The 16,343-nt window shown below is 44.2% G+C and overlaps 1 protein-coding gene across 1 annotated transcript in view; it reads right to left on the bottom strand.

The window, feature by feature from the left end:
• Positions 1-16,343, bottom strand: part of LOC143300337 (FH1/FH2 domain-containing protein 3-like) — a 120,193-nt gene that overhangs the window by 20,790 nt on the left and 83,060 nt on the right. Inside the window, exons 22-26 of the mRNA XM_076613938.1 lie at positions 13,725-14,125; positions 12,478-13,224; positions 7,006-7,161; positions 5,650-5,835; positions 5,090-5,209 (exon numbers count right to left, since the gene is read on the bottom strand). Coding sequence (XP_076470053.1) covers positions 5,090-5,209; positions 5,650-5,835; positions 7,006-7,161; positions 12,478-13,224; positions 13,725-14,125 — 1,610 coding nt within the window. The remainder of the gene's footprint in view (positions 1-5,089; positions 5,210-5,649; positions 5,836-7,005; positions 7,162-12,477; positions 13,225-13,724; positions 14,126-16,343) is intronic.

The raw sequence follows: 16,343 nt of genomic DNA, 5'->3' as shown, positions 1-16,343 counted from the left end.
CCCCACACACATAATAAAAAATACAAAGATATATACATACACACCCGCACGTTCCAATATCCCGTTGCTCCCACAGTGTAGGCATGCATACACTCACATACCTCATCCTCTACCCCCCCCTCCCCCCCGCACCCCCACCTCCCCCTCACACACACACACACACACACACATACGCACGTGCACATAACTCTCCTGACACTTGTGTACACTTACACCCTCGCGCACGCACAAACGCATTCAAACACACAGACCCACACATACACACAAACACACACATACACACACGCACAGAGGCTGCCACTGATTGGCCGCAAGAGGGATGGGAAAAGATCTCTGATGCCAAGAACGTGGCGTCTAGTGTGTTGCTCAGTCTATTGTATTTGGAAATGCCCACAGAGACTCTGTTCCGTTTTGAAGAAATTTGCGCAATGTTGGTTTGGAAATGATGGCGATATTTGTTTGATTTACAAAGCATCGTGCTCTACCTTTCATGTTAAACTTACGGCCGCTCCCTCTCTCTGCTTTTATTTCTTTGAGGCGATCGATGGTGTGATGGCCTTGTACCTGTTCTTTTTGATATTCTTTGACTTTTCTGAGGATTTCCGATTTTCCTAGATGCAGGGCGCTCGTTGGTGTTGCGTTACCAGCAAGTCTGTCTTAACACCTGCATGTCCCGGGCAGTATGACCATGTGGGTTATTTTAATCTGAAAGTTGCGCATTGCCTTATGCCACTCTGGGCTTCCCATTCCGTTTTCAATTTTCTGTATGAGGTTCATTATGTCGGTTAGAATCATGGCATGTTGGTTTCCGGGCGTATGGATGGACGATAGCCACTGGAGGGCATGTGTCACAGCTTCAACTTCCATCGTTAGGCTGGAGGTTGTGACTTTGTATGCAGCATTCTCTTCCCTAATTGTTTTTCCATTTTGTTTCGCAGTGAATCCCCAACCGGATTGGTCTTTGGTGACTGAGCCATCTGTGTATATGATGATGTCCTCTTCTTTACTGTTTTCTTCTATGAGTAGCTAGCTTCACTTCCGCATCAGTTTTGCCCTCTGGCCATTCCCGACAATGTCTTCCTAGAGTGGGTGAAATGGCTGTGATGAATAGATGGTTAAGGTTTTCGGGGGTTTTCTCCCATTCTTTTGTTTCTTTCAGGCCTTGTAGTCGGCATACTAGCTGGATTGTGTCTTCTGCTTGCCCCATCCATGATCTTCCTCGTCCTAGACGGCTGCCTTTTGGTTCTTTGACTGCGTCATGCAGTGGGTTTTGAGGGTTTTTTAATGCTTTGAAGTAGGTCTTGACCTGTTCTAACTTGTTTCTGGCCTGCACTGAAGGAAGGTCAAGCAGGTATCGCATGGTTTCTGTGGGCGTGTCTTTCGTTGTTCCAAGGATCAGCCTCATAGCTTCATTTTGAACTCTTTCTAATTTTAGGAGGTTGCTTTGAGACGGTGTTGTTAGCCCAAGTCCGTAGTCGATCACACTGAGGACGAGGGATTGGTATAGCAGGAAGAGGTGGTGTTGTTCAATACCTTTGGTTGCCATTGCCTTTAAGACTGAAAGGCCCTTTTTGCATTTGAGAACAGTATTTTCCGTATGTTTTCTGGTCAGCATCCTGTCGAAGTGTATTCCAAGGTAACGTAGGTGGTGGTGATTTGCTCGCGGTTCTGTTGTTGAGGGTGCACAGCAACGTTTGGGCTTTCGCTGGATTGATGGAAGATCCTGTGTCTTTGCACCATTGAGCAATATTGTTTAGTTGTTTCTGGACGGCTTTAGTTCTTTCCTGAGCATCTTTCAAAGTTTTGAAGACCAGGCCATCATCCGCAAGAGTAAGCACCCGAGCTATTCCACTGTTATTTAAGTCTGCAAGGCCCTTCGTGTAGACATTGTAGAGGACAGGAGAGAGCGGAGACCCTTGTGGCAGTCCCATGGATAGTTTAGAAGGTGCAGACATCCTATCTCCGAGGCGTAGGACGACGGTTCTTTCCTGAAGCGCTGCTGCTATCCATCTTGTCAGTATCAAACTTACTCCATACCTTAGTAGCAGCTCCATGAGGTGCGCAAACTGGACTTTATTGTAGGCATCTTCAAGGTCGATTGCTACTGCTAGTGTTTCTTCTTTTCTTTGAAATCCTTCATACACCTCATATGCAAAAGCAGCTGCATTTTCCCATGTGGACTTGCCTGTTCTGTAACCACCTTGATCTGAAGGGAGAATGCGCCTGTGTTCAAGATCACTTGCAAGTTTCCTGGCTATTATGCATTCCATAAGCTTTCCAGCAATGTTTTGCATGGTTAGGATCCGGTAGCCACTTACCTGACGATGGTCCTTTCCTGATTTTGGTATGGGTTTTAAGAAGCTGTGTGTCCAGTCCTCCGGCACATGTCCATTGTGGAAACTGTTTTGATATAGATTGAAAAGGTTGCTTCTGTCTTCTTCCGATAGCTCCTTGATGTCCGAGTAGCGAACTTTGTCTGGCCCAGGAGCCGATTCTTTTTTGTATTTAGCTATTGATTCGTTTAGCTCATCTATTGTCAAGCCATCATCGGGTCCAGTCTGCATAAGTGTTTGGTTTAACTCCTCAACATATTTCTTTTTCTCATCTAAGTTTCTTTGATCGCTCTGTTGTATGAAACGTTTGAGCAGGGGGGATCCTTTTTCTTCGTTTGTCTTAAGCTTGGTTCCGTCAGTGTCTAACATGTCTGGGGTTGTTGTTGTGCACGTTTTCCCTTCCATGCGACGATAAAATTGCCAGAACTCTGTCAATGTTGTGTCATAACTGAGTGCCTCGCAAAACTGTTTCCACTTGTCATTTTTGGCCTCTTGAGCAATGACTTCAAACTGTTTATTTTTTTCTTTCATTTTTGTTTCAATATCTTTATCCGGAGATGGTTTTGTTCTTTCTTTTTGCCAAAGTTTGACAGCCGCATGTTTTTCTATCCAGGCTCTCTCTGTGTAGGTATTCCACCATGGGGGCTGAATAGTTTGCATCCTGTTTGGTGCCGTTCTTTTGTTTCTTCTGCGTCTTAATTTTTCGATGACGGTTGTCTCTTTGGTTTCATACTGAAATGGAGTACGCGGTTCATTCAGGCTTTATCTGACAGTTTCTGTAGACTGAAAACTACCGGGAGGTGGTCACTGCCTTGGTGTGTCTCTGCATTCATTTCTGCTCTGAATTTTGGAGATGTTAGAGCGATGTCGATCACACTGTCACTGTCCCCTTGTCTTGTTCCAAGGCGAGTTGAGGATGTGGTTGTTAATGGGCTAAGAAGAATTTCCCCTATCATTCCTTCAAGTGCGAGTCCTTGTGGGTTGGTGTTCCACTGGTCCCATAACTTCGATCCTGCATTAAGGTCTCCACAGATAATGACTGAGTCTCCAAATTCGTTCTCTACTTCCTCTAAAAAGGCCCAATCCTCTTTTGTTGTGCAGGTCCTGGGTGAACATAGGCATTGATGAGCACGATGCTTTCGTGAATTCCGTCAGGTTTTTCAAGACGCACCCCCACTAGTTCACATGAGTTGCTACACCATTTCTCTAGATTTATGGTGGAAACTTTGTTTTTTAGGTTTTTGTTCAGTATGATTGCTACTCCTCTTCCTTCATTCCTTTGAGAGACTGTGAAATTCTCAAAATGTATTGGTCTGTCTGCACTTGTCCTGGTCTCTTGGAGACATAAAATGTCAAAATCATATGCCAATTTCTCAATTGTTGAGATTCTCATTCTCGCGCTGGAACAATTCCAACTGCCGATTCTAAATAATTTCTTTGACAGCCGCTCTGCTTTTGTCATTCTGCTACCTAAGTACAATCTTTTCCCACCTCTTTTGCCAGACCTGTTTTGGGGTTTTGGGGATCTGAATTTATGTCTCGTGCTATGCAGCTGATCCCCGAGGTGTACGCGAGACAGGGTTTTGTTAGTATCCATAGAAGGGTGTTCTGTGTGTTGAGGGAAAATATTCAGTCGCCCTGACAGAGCCTCTTATCAGGGAAGGGCAATGGATGTCCATCTGTGTGGAGTCCGTCAGCCTGGTGTCGCCCTAAGGCCAGACTGCATACAGTTAGTGACTGTTTAACCCAACAGCCATTCATCCCATTAGTACTGTATGAAAGCCGTGGGATTGGGGATTTTAGTCAGGTTGTTTCCTCTTAGCCGGTGGAAGGGTGCATCTGGGTATTGTTGCGTAGCAGATTGTATTTTGCGGAAAAATACATGTCCTTCTGAGTTTTGAGACCTCTCAATAAGTTACCAATTTTGGGCCCTGGGTGGTTTTAACATCCAGTTTTCAAATACACAGTTTCAGCTACACAATTTCAAATCCTGCCCACACAGCCCTCACTTGTGATGCGTCTGCTAATCATTGCATACGCACAACTGTCGTCTTCGCGTGGTTTCGCCCGGTGCTATACCAATTTTGGGCCCTCTCCGTAATTCACTAATAATTCAATAATTAAACAATAACGCGATGACAAATTATCAGTCAATTACACAGAAAAATCACTTTGTCCACAACAAAGATAAGTGCATTGGGCACATGAATGTGTGTGTGTGTGTGTGTGTGTGTGTGTGTGTGTGTGTGTGTGTGTGTATGTGTGTGTGTGTGTGTGTGTGTGTGTGTGTGTGTGTGTGTGAAAGTGTTGGGGGGTGGGGTGGTAGGAATCGCAAGTAATGTGTGTATGTGCGCTAGTAAGTGTGCTACAAGTTTGCTGATAGGGAGCGGCGAAAGGGAGAGGGCATCTGCGGGTATGTCTTTGTGCTCGTATGTTTTGTTTTTACAATCTTCCACGAAAAAAATCCTTATTTCATGAGGAAATAAAGTATAAAGTCTGAAGAAAAAGAAGAAGAAGAAAGAGTCATGGATGCAGATACAGAGATTATGTCAATAACGATGATTTATTCCAGAAAAGGCTACGGCTCCATTTAAAGTTGTTAATTTACTTTAACGTCATGTGCTAAACATGGAGAAGAAGTAGGAGAAGTAGAAGAAAAAGAAGAAGAAAAAGATGAAGAAAGAGCAGAAGAAGAAGAAAAAGAAGAAGGAGGAGGAGAAGAAGAAGAAGCACAAATGCCTAGGCCCCTGTCTTACAGCACTGCCATTGAGGAAATTGCCAATGCCCAACAGAGCCGACAGGACACAGCGGAAAGTCTTGTTGCCGTGGAGAGACTGCAGGCCTTTCTTCAGGTCCATCAGCGGTTCAGCTATTTCCTGCAAGTTCAACACAAACACACTCACCAATGAAGCATGCATGCTAAAGCATTAGAAGAAAAAGCATCTAGTATATTATCCAAAAAACTATCAGTCCATATGTCTTTATTCGAAAAATAAGGAGATCGAGAGAGGTGAGACCTAGACATGCTCTCCATCTCTCTCTCTCTCTCTCTCTCTCTTTCTCTCTCCACACACACTCCTCCAACGCACTTCCTCTTTCTCCCCATACATACACACATATAACAACAAGAACTCACATTCCCCCAAAAAACCACCACCACCACCACCGCCGCCATCACAAAATAAAATCATCAACAATAACCACCACCACCACCACCACCACCAGTAATAACTCAAACAACTCACAACAAACCCAAACCACCACCACCATCATCATCAACAGCAACAACAACCACAACTGATAACCGCACACAGACCTGCTCCACAGTCTCATAATCCAGTTTGAACAACCAGAGCTTGAGTCGGGCCTCCAACTCAAAGACTGAGCTGAGCGTGAGGAGGAACTGCTCGGCGTACCCCAGGGGGATGTCCGGGTTGGCCATCTGAGCCTCCACAATCTTGGTCTTCTCCTCCTCCGTGGGGATCATGGTCTGCAGGATTTTCTGCAGTGGACAGGAAAAAAAACATGTATGTAAATGTATTTGTATATGGACCCAACGCTCAGCTTATATCACTGACTGACATCAGCTTATAGATGGGCCAACAGCGAAATGTGAGCTGTATGATCAATGGTTTCTTCACTGCAATGGGAAGTCATTCACAGCTTAGTCTTTTGTGAAGTATTATGACTCTCAAACTAGGAGGCAAGATTGCACTGGCTCTTAGTGCTGCAGCCTTGGGGGCTAGCTGGCCTTTGGGAACCATCTCAACGGCTCCTAAAACCCTCTTGACCGAGAGAGTGGGGATGTAACTTGGGCAAGACACTCTCCACTAAAATCAAATTCTTACCCTGATAGTTCGGACAGCTGGTTGTGTCCTCTGCTGTTCTGATGGTCATAGTCCCTGATAGTTCGGACAGCTGGTTGTGTCCTCTGCTGTTCTGATGGTCATAGTCCCTGATAGTTCGGACAGCTGGTTGTGTCCTCTGCTGTTCTGATGGTCATAGTCCCTGATAGTTCGGACAGCTGGTTGTGTCCTCTGCTGTTCTGATGGTCATAGTCCCTGATAGTTCGGACAGCTGGTTGTGTCCTCTGCTGTTCTGATGGTCATAGTCCCTGATAGTTCGGACAGCTGGTTGTGTCCTCTGCTGTTCTGATGGTCATAGTCTCTGATAGTTCGGACAGCTGGTTGTGTCCTCTGCTGTTCTGATGGTCATAGTCTCTGATAGTTCGGACAGCTGGTTGTGTCCTCTGCTGTTCTGATGGTCATAGTCTCTGATAGTTCGGACAGCTGGTTGTGTCCTCTGCTGTTCTGATGGTCATAGTCTCTGATAGTTCAGACAGCTGGTTGTGTCCTCTGCTGTTCTGATGGTCATAGTCGGACACAACTGACTGCATGTATGTATGCATATTTATGTACATGCACGTATGTGTATTAATAATGTTTATCATGACTATGTAATGGGTGTATTATGTCTTAGCATACTGCTAACCGGAGGAAATATGTTGATACAAACGATACTCGAAACACGTTTTATGGAAATCAGTAAATGGATTGTTTCAGGTTCAGGTTCCATTATGTTGCTTGAAGCACGTTGACGAAGCAAAGTGTTCTATGCTGATGTCAGGTACAGTGCCTGTTACTTGTTACAACACTGCAACACCCCAACCCACCTCGATGCCCTCCTTGTTCATGATGGACGTGTCCATCTTGAGGATAGCTGTCTTGATGGTCCTGGGCGGGGGCAGCACGGTCAGCCCGATGTTGATGGCATTGGACCTCTTGGTGTCCAGCACTGTGATCTCCTTCTTCCCGCCAGCCTCCTGCCGCTGTCGGCGAAGACAGCCATACAGAAAGGGTTAACGTGGATGGTAACAACACGATGAACGTGATGACGACGACCAGGATGACAGGAAATCGGGTAAACGGTGACAACACAAACAAGATGATGATGACGATGTTGTCACGATGACCAGTTATAATGGATGATGATACACGAGGAAGAAGATGATGACAAGAGGTCAAGTTAACTCTGATAATGAAAACATGAAGATGATGATGTCGATGATGGCAAGAGGACGAGTTAACATGGATGATGGTAGCAAGAAGATAGTGATGATGACGATGATAACGATACGAGGACGAATTATCATGGATGATGATAACACGAAAACGATGATGTCGATGGTGTCACGAGGGTGAGATATCATGGAAGATGATAATACGAAGGTGATGATGATGGCGATGATGACACGAGGACAAGTTAACAAAGGTGATAGTAACACGAAGAAGAAGATGATGATTTTGGCGATGATGACACGAGGACGAATTAACATGGATGATAATAGCACGATGATGATGATCATTGTGATGATAGGAAGACGCGTTTACATGAATGATGGTAACATGAAGAAGAAGATGATGATGACACGAGAACGAGTTAAAATTGATGAATATAACACGAGGAAGATGATGATGTCGATGATGACACGAGAAAGAGTTAACATGGACGATGGCAACACGGGGAAGATGATAATGTCGATGATGACACGAGAAAGAGTTAACATGGACGATGGCAACACGAGGAAGATGATAATGTCGATGATGACACGAGGGTGAGTTAACATGGACGATGGCAACACGAGGAAGACGATGATATCGATGATGACACGAGGAAGAGTTAACGTGGACGATGGCAACACGAGGAAGATGATAATGTCGATGATGACATGAGGGTGAGTTAACATGGACGATGGCAACACGAGAAAGAGTTAACATGGACGATGGCAACACGAGGAAGAGTTAACATGGTCGATGGCAACACGAGGAAGACGATGATGTCGATGATGACAGGAAAACGGGTAACGTGGATGATGATAACGCGAAGAAAAAGATGACCTGACGATGATGACACGAGGGCGAGTTAAAATGGATGACGATCACACGAAGACAATGATGTCGATGATGACACGAGGAAGAGGTAACATGGACGATGGAAACACGAAGAAAAAGATGACGCTGACGATGACACGAGGGCGAGTTAAAATGGATGACGATCACACGAAGACAATGATGTCGATGATGACACGAGGAAGAGGTAACATGGACGATGGAAACACGAAGAAGAAGATGATGATGTCTTTGACACGAGGGTGAGTTGACATGAATGATGTTAGCACGAAGAAGAAGATGATGACGAGGATGACACGAGGACGAGTTATGATGGATGATGATATCAAGAAGAAGAATATAAGGACGACGATGACAAGAGGACGAGTTAACATGATATGATGGTAACACGAAGATGATGTCGATTATGACATGATGACCAGTTAACATGAATGGTAATAACATGAGGATGATGGTGATGATGATGACATGAGGACGAGTTTACATGTATGGTGATAACACGAGGACGATGATAAAGATGATGACACGAGGACGAGTTACCATGGATGGTGGTAACACGAAGAAGATGATGATGATGACGGTGATGACACGATGACGACGAGGACGTCAATAACGAAAACAAAATGACAGAGGAGGAGGAGCAGGGTGAGGAACAGAAAAGGATGGAAGAGGAGGAGGAGGTGTGAAACATAATGAAAAACATGTCTGAAGAAAAGAGAAAAAAAACCGAAACAAACTAGGATGGTGAATGTACAACTAGAACGGAAGATGAGAGGTTCAGTTCAGACCAGGACTGACTGAATAATGCGTTCTAATCAAATATATGAATGTGAAAAGAGCCTTGAATAATGTTTCACATGTCAAGATTTTCATGCTTGTAAAAAGAAAAAGTGCATATGTTTTGAAGTGTGTGTTCATGCAATGAAGGTGGGGGGGAGGTCAAAACTGGAATAACCCAAATCGTTTCTTTCTGAGAAAAAAATCATCACACAAAACCAAAGGCAGCCAGGTAAAAATCAATGTGATCAGAATCACTGAACGCTGGAAACATGAATATAAACCAGTAACTAAAGTAAGAAAGCTCAACACAGCGGCGTGATTGCGCGCGTGCATGCAGGTATGTTTATTGTACATCTTTCCGCTGTATTGTGTACAGGGTTTGGGGGTGGAGGGGAGATGAGGGGGGAGCGAGGAGGAGAGAGGGGGTGTCAGGACTTGGAAAGAGGTGACGTGGGTGGAGGGGTGGTGGTGAAAGATAAGTAGGTCAATATAATAGAAAGCACAGTGACTGGAAAAGAATATCTAGATCTCACAAATGTTCCTTGAAAATCAACTTAATCTCATTACTGACAGATGAAGCACACATTTATTTTATCCACTGCATCACTCACCCCTCTCTCTCACATATATGTACCAGCGCCTATCAATGTCAGACGATTAGTGAAGTCTTAAGAGAAATCATTATCATGAAAGAAAAAAAAGCGGAGTACATGAACTGAAGATCATAAACATTCACCCATTTGATCAAAACCACTCATTCCAAACAGTACAGTAATAAAATTCCTAAATCGTATATATTTCTATTTTACTCTATTTAGATTTTCTTTTCTTTAATTTGTTGCTTTTATCTTTATTCAAATTCTATCTCACTATATATATATATATATATATATATATATATATATATATATATATATATATATATAGTTAATACATTTTCATTTCTGATATATATCATTTCTAACATCTAAGCTTTGAATTTGAAATACGTCAAGTTTCTTTCCTTTGTGTTTTCTTACACACAACACAGACCTCGGCATTCACGGGACAAACACAGCAGCTGACAAAAACAGACACATGTATACAATCCCACTTCTTACCACTTCCTGTCAGATTAGGGTGTTGCGAACAACACCGCATGCAAATTTAGCCATCGTCAGTCGTGAGTAGATGATGGAATGCGCGCCGACAGCATGAAAAGAGAAAGAAAAAAACAACAAAGCAGGCATGACAATAGATGTGGAGCTCTTCAAGGTCCAAAGCTTCACAAGGTTACACAGCAACACAAGCAGCTCTGCATTCACAAAGCTGGTGCTGAAAAAAGGATGCATGGACGGTTCAGGTCTGTGGCTGGGACACTGCGACCTGAGTTCTGCTTGCATCATACTAGGCGTGAAACATGGCAAAATCAACTGTGCATGAACGAAACGTGGGTCTTTAACACGGCACAGCACGGCACGGCACGGAAACATGCTGAACTATACATAAACAGAATCGTGGCTGTCAATTTGGCAATATGAGAACTATGCATGTACACATCTGCAGGGAAAAAAACAGCCGTTGAGTGTATCATGGGAAATGCTGCAAAACAATTCTTGTAACATGATAAGATACATGTGCATAAATTTTGCTGTAAAATTGCACGATGAATTTTGGATGTGCAACATCTGGTTGTAATTGCAGTATCACTTCCCCTTATGCAAATGTTAACCTGTAACGTGGCAACAGGATGAGTTAAGCATGTGTAAAACTTTGTAAAATGGAAAGATGGAGAGTTCTGCAAGTGCAAAACTCCGATTGTAACATGACAAGATCATTGATTTTGCATGTGCAAAGTTGGGATTGTAACACTGTAATAACAGGGCTGTTCATATGCAAAACTGTATATAACATGATAAGATCAGTTCTGCATAGTCAAACGTTTGGCTGTAACATGGCTAAATGTCAAGTTATACAAGTAGAAAACACTGGTTATAACATGGAAAGATGTGTTTTACATGTGCAAATCTTCGGCTTTATCATGGCAAATGAGTTCTACACAACAGAACGAAACGATTACATTAAAGAAATAATCATCTAGCTGCATACAACAAACATGGTTATTTTTTACCAGCTATATGACCAATCAAACAACGATTAATGACATTAAATTAGTTTCAGTTCGAGACGCAGACTGCATCTACCACAAGAGCCTATTACGTAATTGAAACGTGTTGTTTATAAAACAAAATCATCCCATTCTAAATGTCATATTAAAATAAATGGTAAAATTAGCGCTTGCATGAAAGCAAAGATAAGTAACATCATTACTAAGTGACATAAGTGAATCTTTACTGACCAGGACATCGTGAATACTGCAGAACACAACACACCCGCTTAAGCTTTACACCGAAACATGCAAACACTGAGCTTGTTCCGTCCCAGTAAAACACTACTGTATTTAGTAATGGACAGAAAACTAAAGCCATCGTCATTCACTCAAAACTCTTAAAGATACAGATATACAGGAATAATGATTACTTCGAGACTCCAGACTGGCTTTCGTATGAAGAATCTGCCATTCTATTAAATGATAGTACATTTTCCCTAACAACGATTAGGACAGTTCTGTACATCAGTCGCGTAAATCATCGTACTAACTCCATTAACTGAATTACTATTCACTTTGGGTGGAACGCATATGGACACATGTGAAGGCAGTAATGCCCACTGATGATACTGAAAGTGAAACTGGTGCACACTGAGTGTGGATTCTGACCACAGTAACTAGAACACCATTTCCAACTGACACTTACAAATGACTTGAATGTACTCTAGTCTTCTTCTTCTATTTCTCCTTACTAGTTTCCCTCTTCTTTTCTTTATGTCAACTGCATCATGAAAAAAGTCATGAAAAACGAAACTGTTATACATCATCTGCTAAAGCAATAAAGAAAACGAAATTGTCATTCATCACTCATATGAAGATTTATCTGCATATTTCGCATAATCAGCTACGGAAATTAGACTATCGATGGTATGGCGATTAATTTGCTGACTTTGCTTCAGTTATGGAAACAAACCCATCAGTTGCACGGAGATTAAATGGCGAATTTAAGCATCCGTAATTAAAAACGAGACCATCAACTAGAAATGAATGTGCTGCTTTTAGTATCAGTAAAACACACACAAAAAAACATCAACTGCATGGAGATTTCCGAAGCATCAAAACAAAAAACTCTCTTGACGCGAAAACCTACAGCCAACCGACAACAACAACCCAATCAATCTGACCTTTTTGCATCCGTTATTAAAACGAGACCATCAACTAACTAGAATTGAATGTGCTGATTTCAGTATCAGTAAAACAAACAAAATCAACTGCATGGGAGATTTCTGAAGCATCAAAACCAAACCACTCTTGACGCGAAAACCTACCAGCCAAAAAACAACAACGACCACACAACCAGTCTCACCTTTTGCTTAGAGTCCGAGGTCCGTGTCTCAAACAGGTGCTCCATCTTCTCCACGTCCAGGTTAATGGGAAGCAACTCCTTCCACACGGTCTCGCCCTTCACGCTGTGGTGGGCCGGCTCCACGGACTGCAGAGCCCTCCAGTGGAGCTTCACCGTCTTCTTCTTCTTGGGCAGGTTGGCCCCCAGGGGTGGCGGCAGGTTGGACGCGGGGGGAAGGGAGGAAGACCCACCCAGGGGAGGGGGCGGGGGCGGAGGGGCTCCAGGCGGTGGGGGTGGCGGAGGGGCCGGCGGACCTCCCAGCCCCATCATGGGAGGCGGGGGTGGGGGCAGGGGAGCGCCGCCCCCCATCCCGCCCGGAGGAGGGGGCGGCGGAGGCATGCTCCCCCCGAAGAGGTCAAAGTTCAAGGACGGCGGGGCGAAGACGTCCTCCTCCTCGTCCTTCTCCAGGTCGGTGAAGTCCATGTCCTTGATCTTCAGGGAGCGCTTGAGCCGCCTCTGGATCCGCTCCCACTGCATATCGCTCTCCGTCTTCTTCTCGGGCTCGGGCTCCGGCGGCTGGTACTCCCGAGCTGAGGCCTCGGGCTTGCTGGAGCGGCTGAGTCCCTCCTTGGCGGCGCTGATGAGGCCGCTGCTGTCCCCGCTGGGCCGGAGACCCTGGAGGGGCAGCTCCCCGTTCTCCTCCTTCAGGGAGCCGGCGAAGTTCTTCAGGGCGTCCCTCACCGAGCCTTCCAGGTTCAGCTTCTCCTTCTGCCGCCACGCAAGGCACGGGACAAAACACACGTGGTTTGCTTGGTTAAGAGTATAATTATATACAAGTGAAAGGACGTGAAAAGCATTTGCACAGACCCAGGCTTTGAAAAACAATCGACAGACTGGAGGAATGTGGTGAACAGTTCTTATATGATGCCCCCAACAACTCTTCAGTTGGGAAAGAAGAAGGAGAAGAAGAAGGACAAGAAGGAGAAGAAGAAAGAGAGGAAGAAGACTGAATGTGTAAATCACCTTGTAATGAAAAGACAGTGAGAACAAGAATATACACATATAACATTCATTCAGAATATAGTCACACAACACAAAACACACACACACACACACACACACACAAACTCACCCCCCCCCCCACCCCCACCCCCACCCCCACGCAAATATACCAGTGACCAACACACTTACCCGCACCAACACAACACAAATCCACCACGACAGAAAGAAACGTAAACCACCAACAGCAACCAACCCATCAAACCCACCTGCGATCTTTTCGGGGCGCCCTGACCCCCTTCCTTCAGCTGCTCCATCCTCGAGGACAGCCCCTCCAGCCCTCCTCCCCGGTGGCTGGGAGGCGAGTCAGGCTCCACCCTCTTCTGGTCCTGTCGGGCCGACGGTCTGTGGTTCGGTGCCGCCGGCGGCTCGGGTTCGAACCTGTCCTGCTCCTCGCTGATCTGCTGCTTTTTCTTGAACTGGGCCCAGCGTTGGTTGCTGGACAAAACGTTTCCATCGTCTTCTGGTGCCGGTCTTCTACCCGAGGGGGTGTGCGGGCTGGAGCGAGAGGTCTGCATGGAGTTCGGGTCCAGAGAGGCCTCCGCAAAGCTGTGGTAGCCGGACTCGTTGAAGGGAGTTGTTGGAAGGCCTTTCCCATGGTATGACGTCTCTGGAAAGGAGATGTTGTTTTGGTGTTCTTCTTTCTTTCTTTGCTGGTTGGTTGGTTGACAAACAACAAAGACTGGTAACTCTCTTCATACATAAGGTACACAACTTCAAGTCAATGCTGCTTACGCTACCGATTCCGCTGACACACAGGCAAGTAAAAGGTATAATGGATCAAACCCCAAAACAGAAGCTTCGGGCTTGTCCCTATACCGATCATTTGATATGTGCACACAGCAGCAATGACAGAAGAAATGTGCGAACACAAATGAGCTTTTATTCAAGACTGACATAGCCTTTTAACCCTGAAAATGTTGGTTGGTTTCAGAAACCAGGTGTTTTACTCTACTGTAATAGTAGTCCTATAATCAGAGCAGAGACCGTTCACTTTGACGCGCGCGTGCGTATGTGTGCGTGCGTGCGTGCGTGCGTACGTGTGTGTGTGTGTGTGTGTGTGTGTGTGTGTGTGTGTGTGTGTGTGTGTGTGTGTGTGTGTGTGAGTGCGTGCGTGTGTAATTAACGTCATGGGCAGAACACTGGCATCAAACCCCATTACAAGCCTTGCATTTAATGTCTGATGTTTCGGCCTCAACCGATTCCTGCCTAGAAGTGAAAATGCTGTGTGCCACATTGGAAAGCTGGGGACACAGTGTCCAATGTAATCCATTGCATTAGTGCCTCTTGAGAACGCTGCTCAAATTTCATGACGAACAGTACCTGCAAATAAAACTGTAACTTTTTCTTTCATGTAAAGGGCCGTGATCTGTTAGAGAGAAAGACTCTATTCAAATGTTTCTGATTATGATTTGGAGTTTTTGTGTGGAAAATTTGGTGTCTTAATAGTAAATGAGATAAAAACATTCATACAAATAGCCATAATATGATGAGAAAGGTTTACGCCAAAACCTTATTCCAGCCAACCAGTCTTAAAGCAGAAACACTGTGAAAAATATGTAATCATGCCTTATTATTTTTCAGGGCAACAGAACATCAGAACAGAGTGGACTGATATTGTTTATGTAAACATCCTTTCCATACTGTCCAGTTTACCTTTTAAACTTAACTTTATAAAAGACAATGAAACCAATTTCTTGTGTGAAATAAATTAGAAGTATAAAGAAAACAATACTAGATCACACAATTATGATACACTTTGTGGTGGAGATGGGGGATGATTTCATGACCACAAAAACGTGGAAACATACGATTGAGTATTATAATCAGCGTATATGAATAGTTACAAGAATCGGCTTCAGTATCAGCTCTTGCTTCACTAAACATTCTGTGATGCAAGTGTCACTGAAATACATTTTGTAAGACTGTCCGGGAAAGACCGGGCGGTCTGATAACATAAACAGCATGTACATAATAAAGTACACAATTTCAGAAAAAAAGAAAACAAAGTATGTTTTTTCTTCTGAGTACTGTGATCATAATACAAAATCATTTTTGCATTATCATTAAAAAAAAAAAAAACACCATCAGATAATAATGACGAAAATAACAACACTGTGAAAAATCAACCCCCATTACAACATTTCTTATCGACTGGCTGAGTTAGGAATGAAGGAGGGGGAGGAGGAAGATGCGACGGAGGAGGCGGAAGACGGGAAAAGAGGAATAAATGTTCTGATATGAAACCAGGAGGCAAAGCCGCCAGTGAAGCCACAACCGAGCTAGCACTAGGCGCACAATGCACTAGCTAAGCGTTCCCTACAAACACTAAGGTATCTACCCATTCCACCAGTTCAAAGCGTTCCCCATTAACACTGAGATATCCACCCAATTTCACTAGTGCTGGGCGTTCCCTGCTACACAAAGATATCCATTCACTCCAAATCTTCTAATTCAACCAATCAGATTTCCCAAGACCTCGTTTCATTGCTCTGTCATGCTATGCTATGCTATGCTATGCTAAAGGCACGTTGTTGCTTCGTCCATACAGTGGTATTTTGTGGTCTTATTTCAAGGCTTCCTGTCACTGTATGGTGCAGCGTCAAGCTGAAGATCAAGGGAACTGAGAGAAGTTCAAATATAGTGACTGGGGGGAGGAAAGGGGGGGGGGCGCAGAAGGCCTTGCTGTTCCAGAAAAGTATCATGCAGGAAACTCTTCAATTCTGAATTGTAACTTTTTGGGGTCGTTGAATAAGAGACGGTTCTAAATGATCAACTGTTGCTGTTGATTCGCAAGCTAGGCAAGATTACCACTGACATGTACCAAG

Source organism: Babylonia areolata, chromosome 26 (assembly GCF_041734735.1).
Source record: "Babylonia areolata isolate BAREFJ2019XMU chromosome 26, ASM4173473v1, whole genome shotgun sequence".
In the NCBI taxonomy this organism is placed as follows: Eukaryota; Metazoa; Mollusca; class Gastropoda; order Neogastropoda; family Buccinidae; genus Babylonia; species Babylonia areolata.
This window is presented reverse-complemented; position numbering and strand designations above follow the sequence as displayed.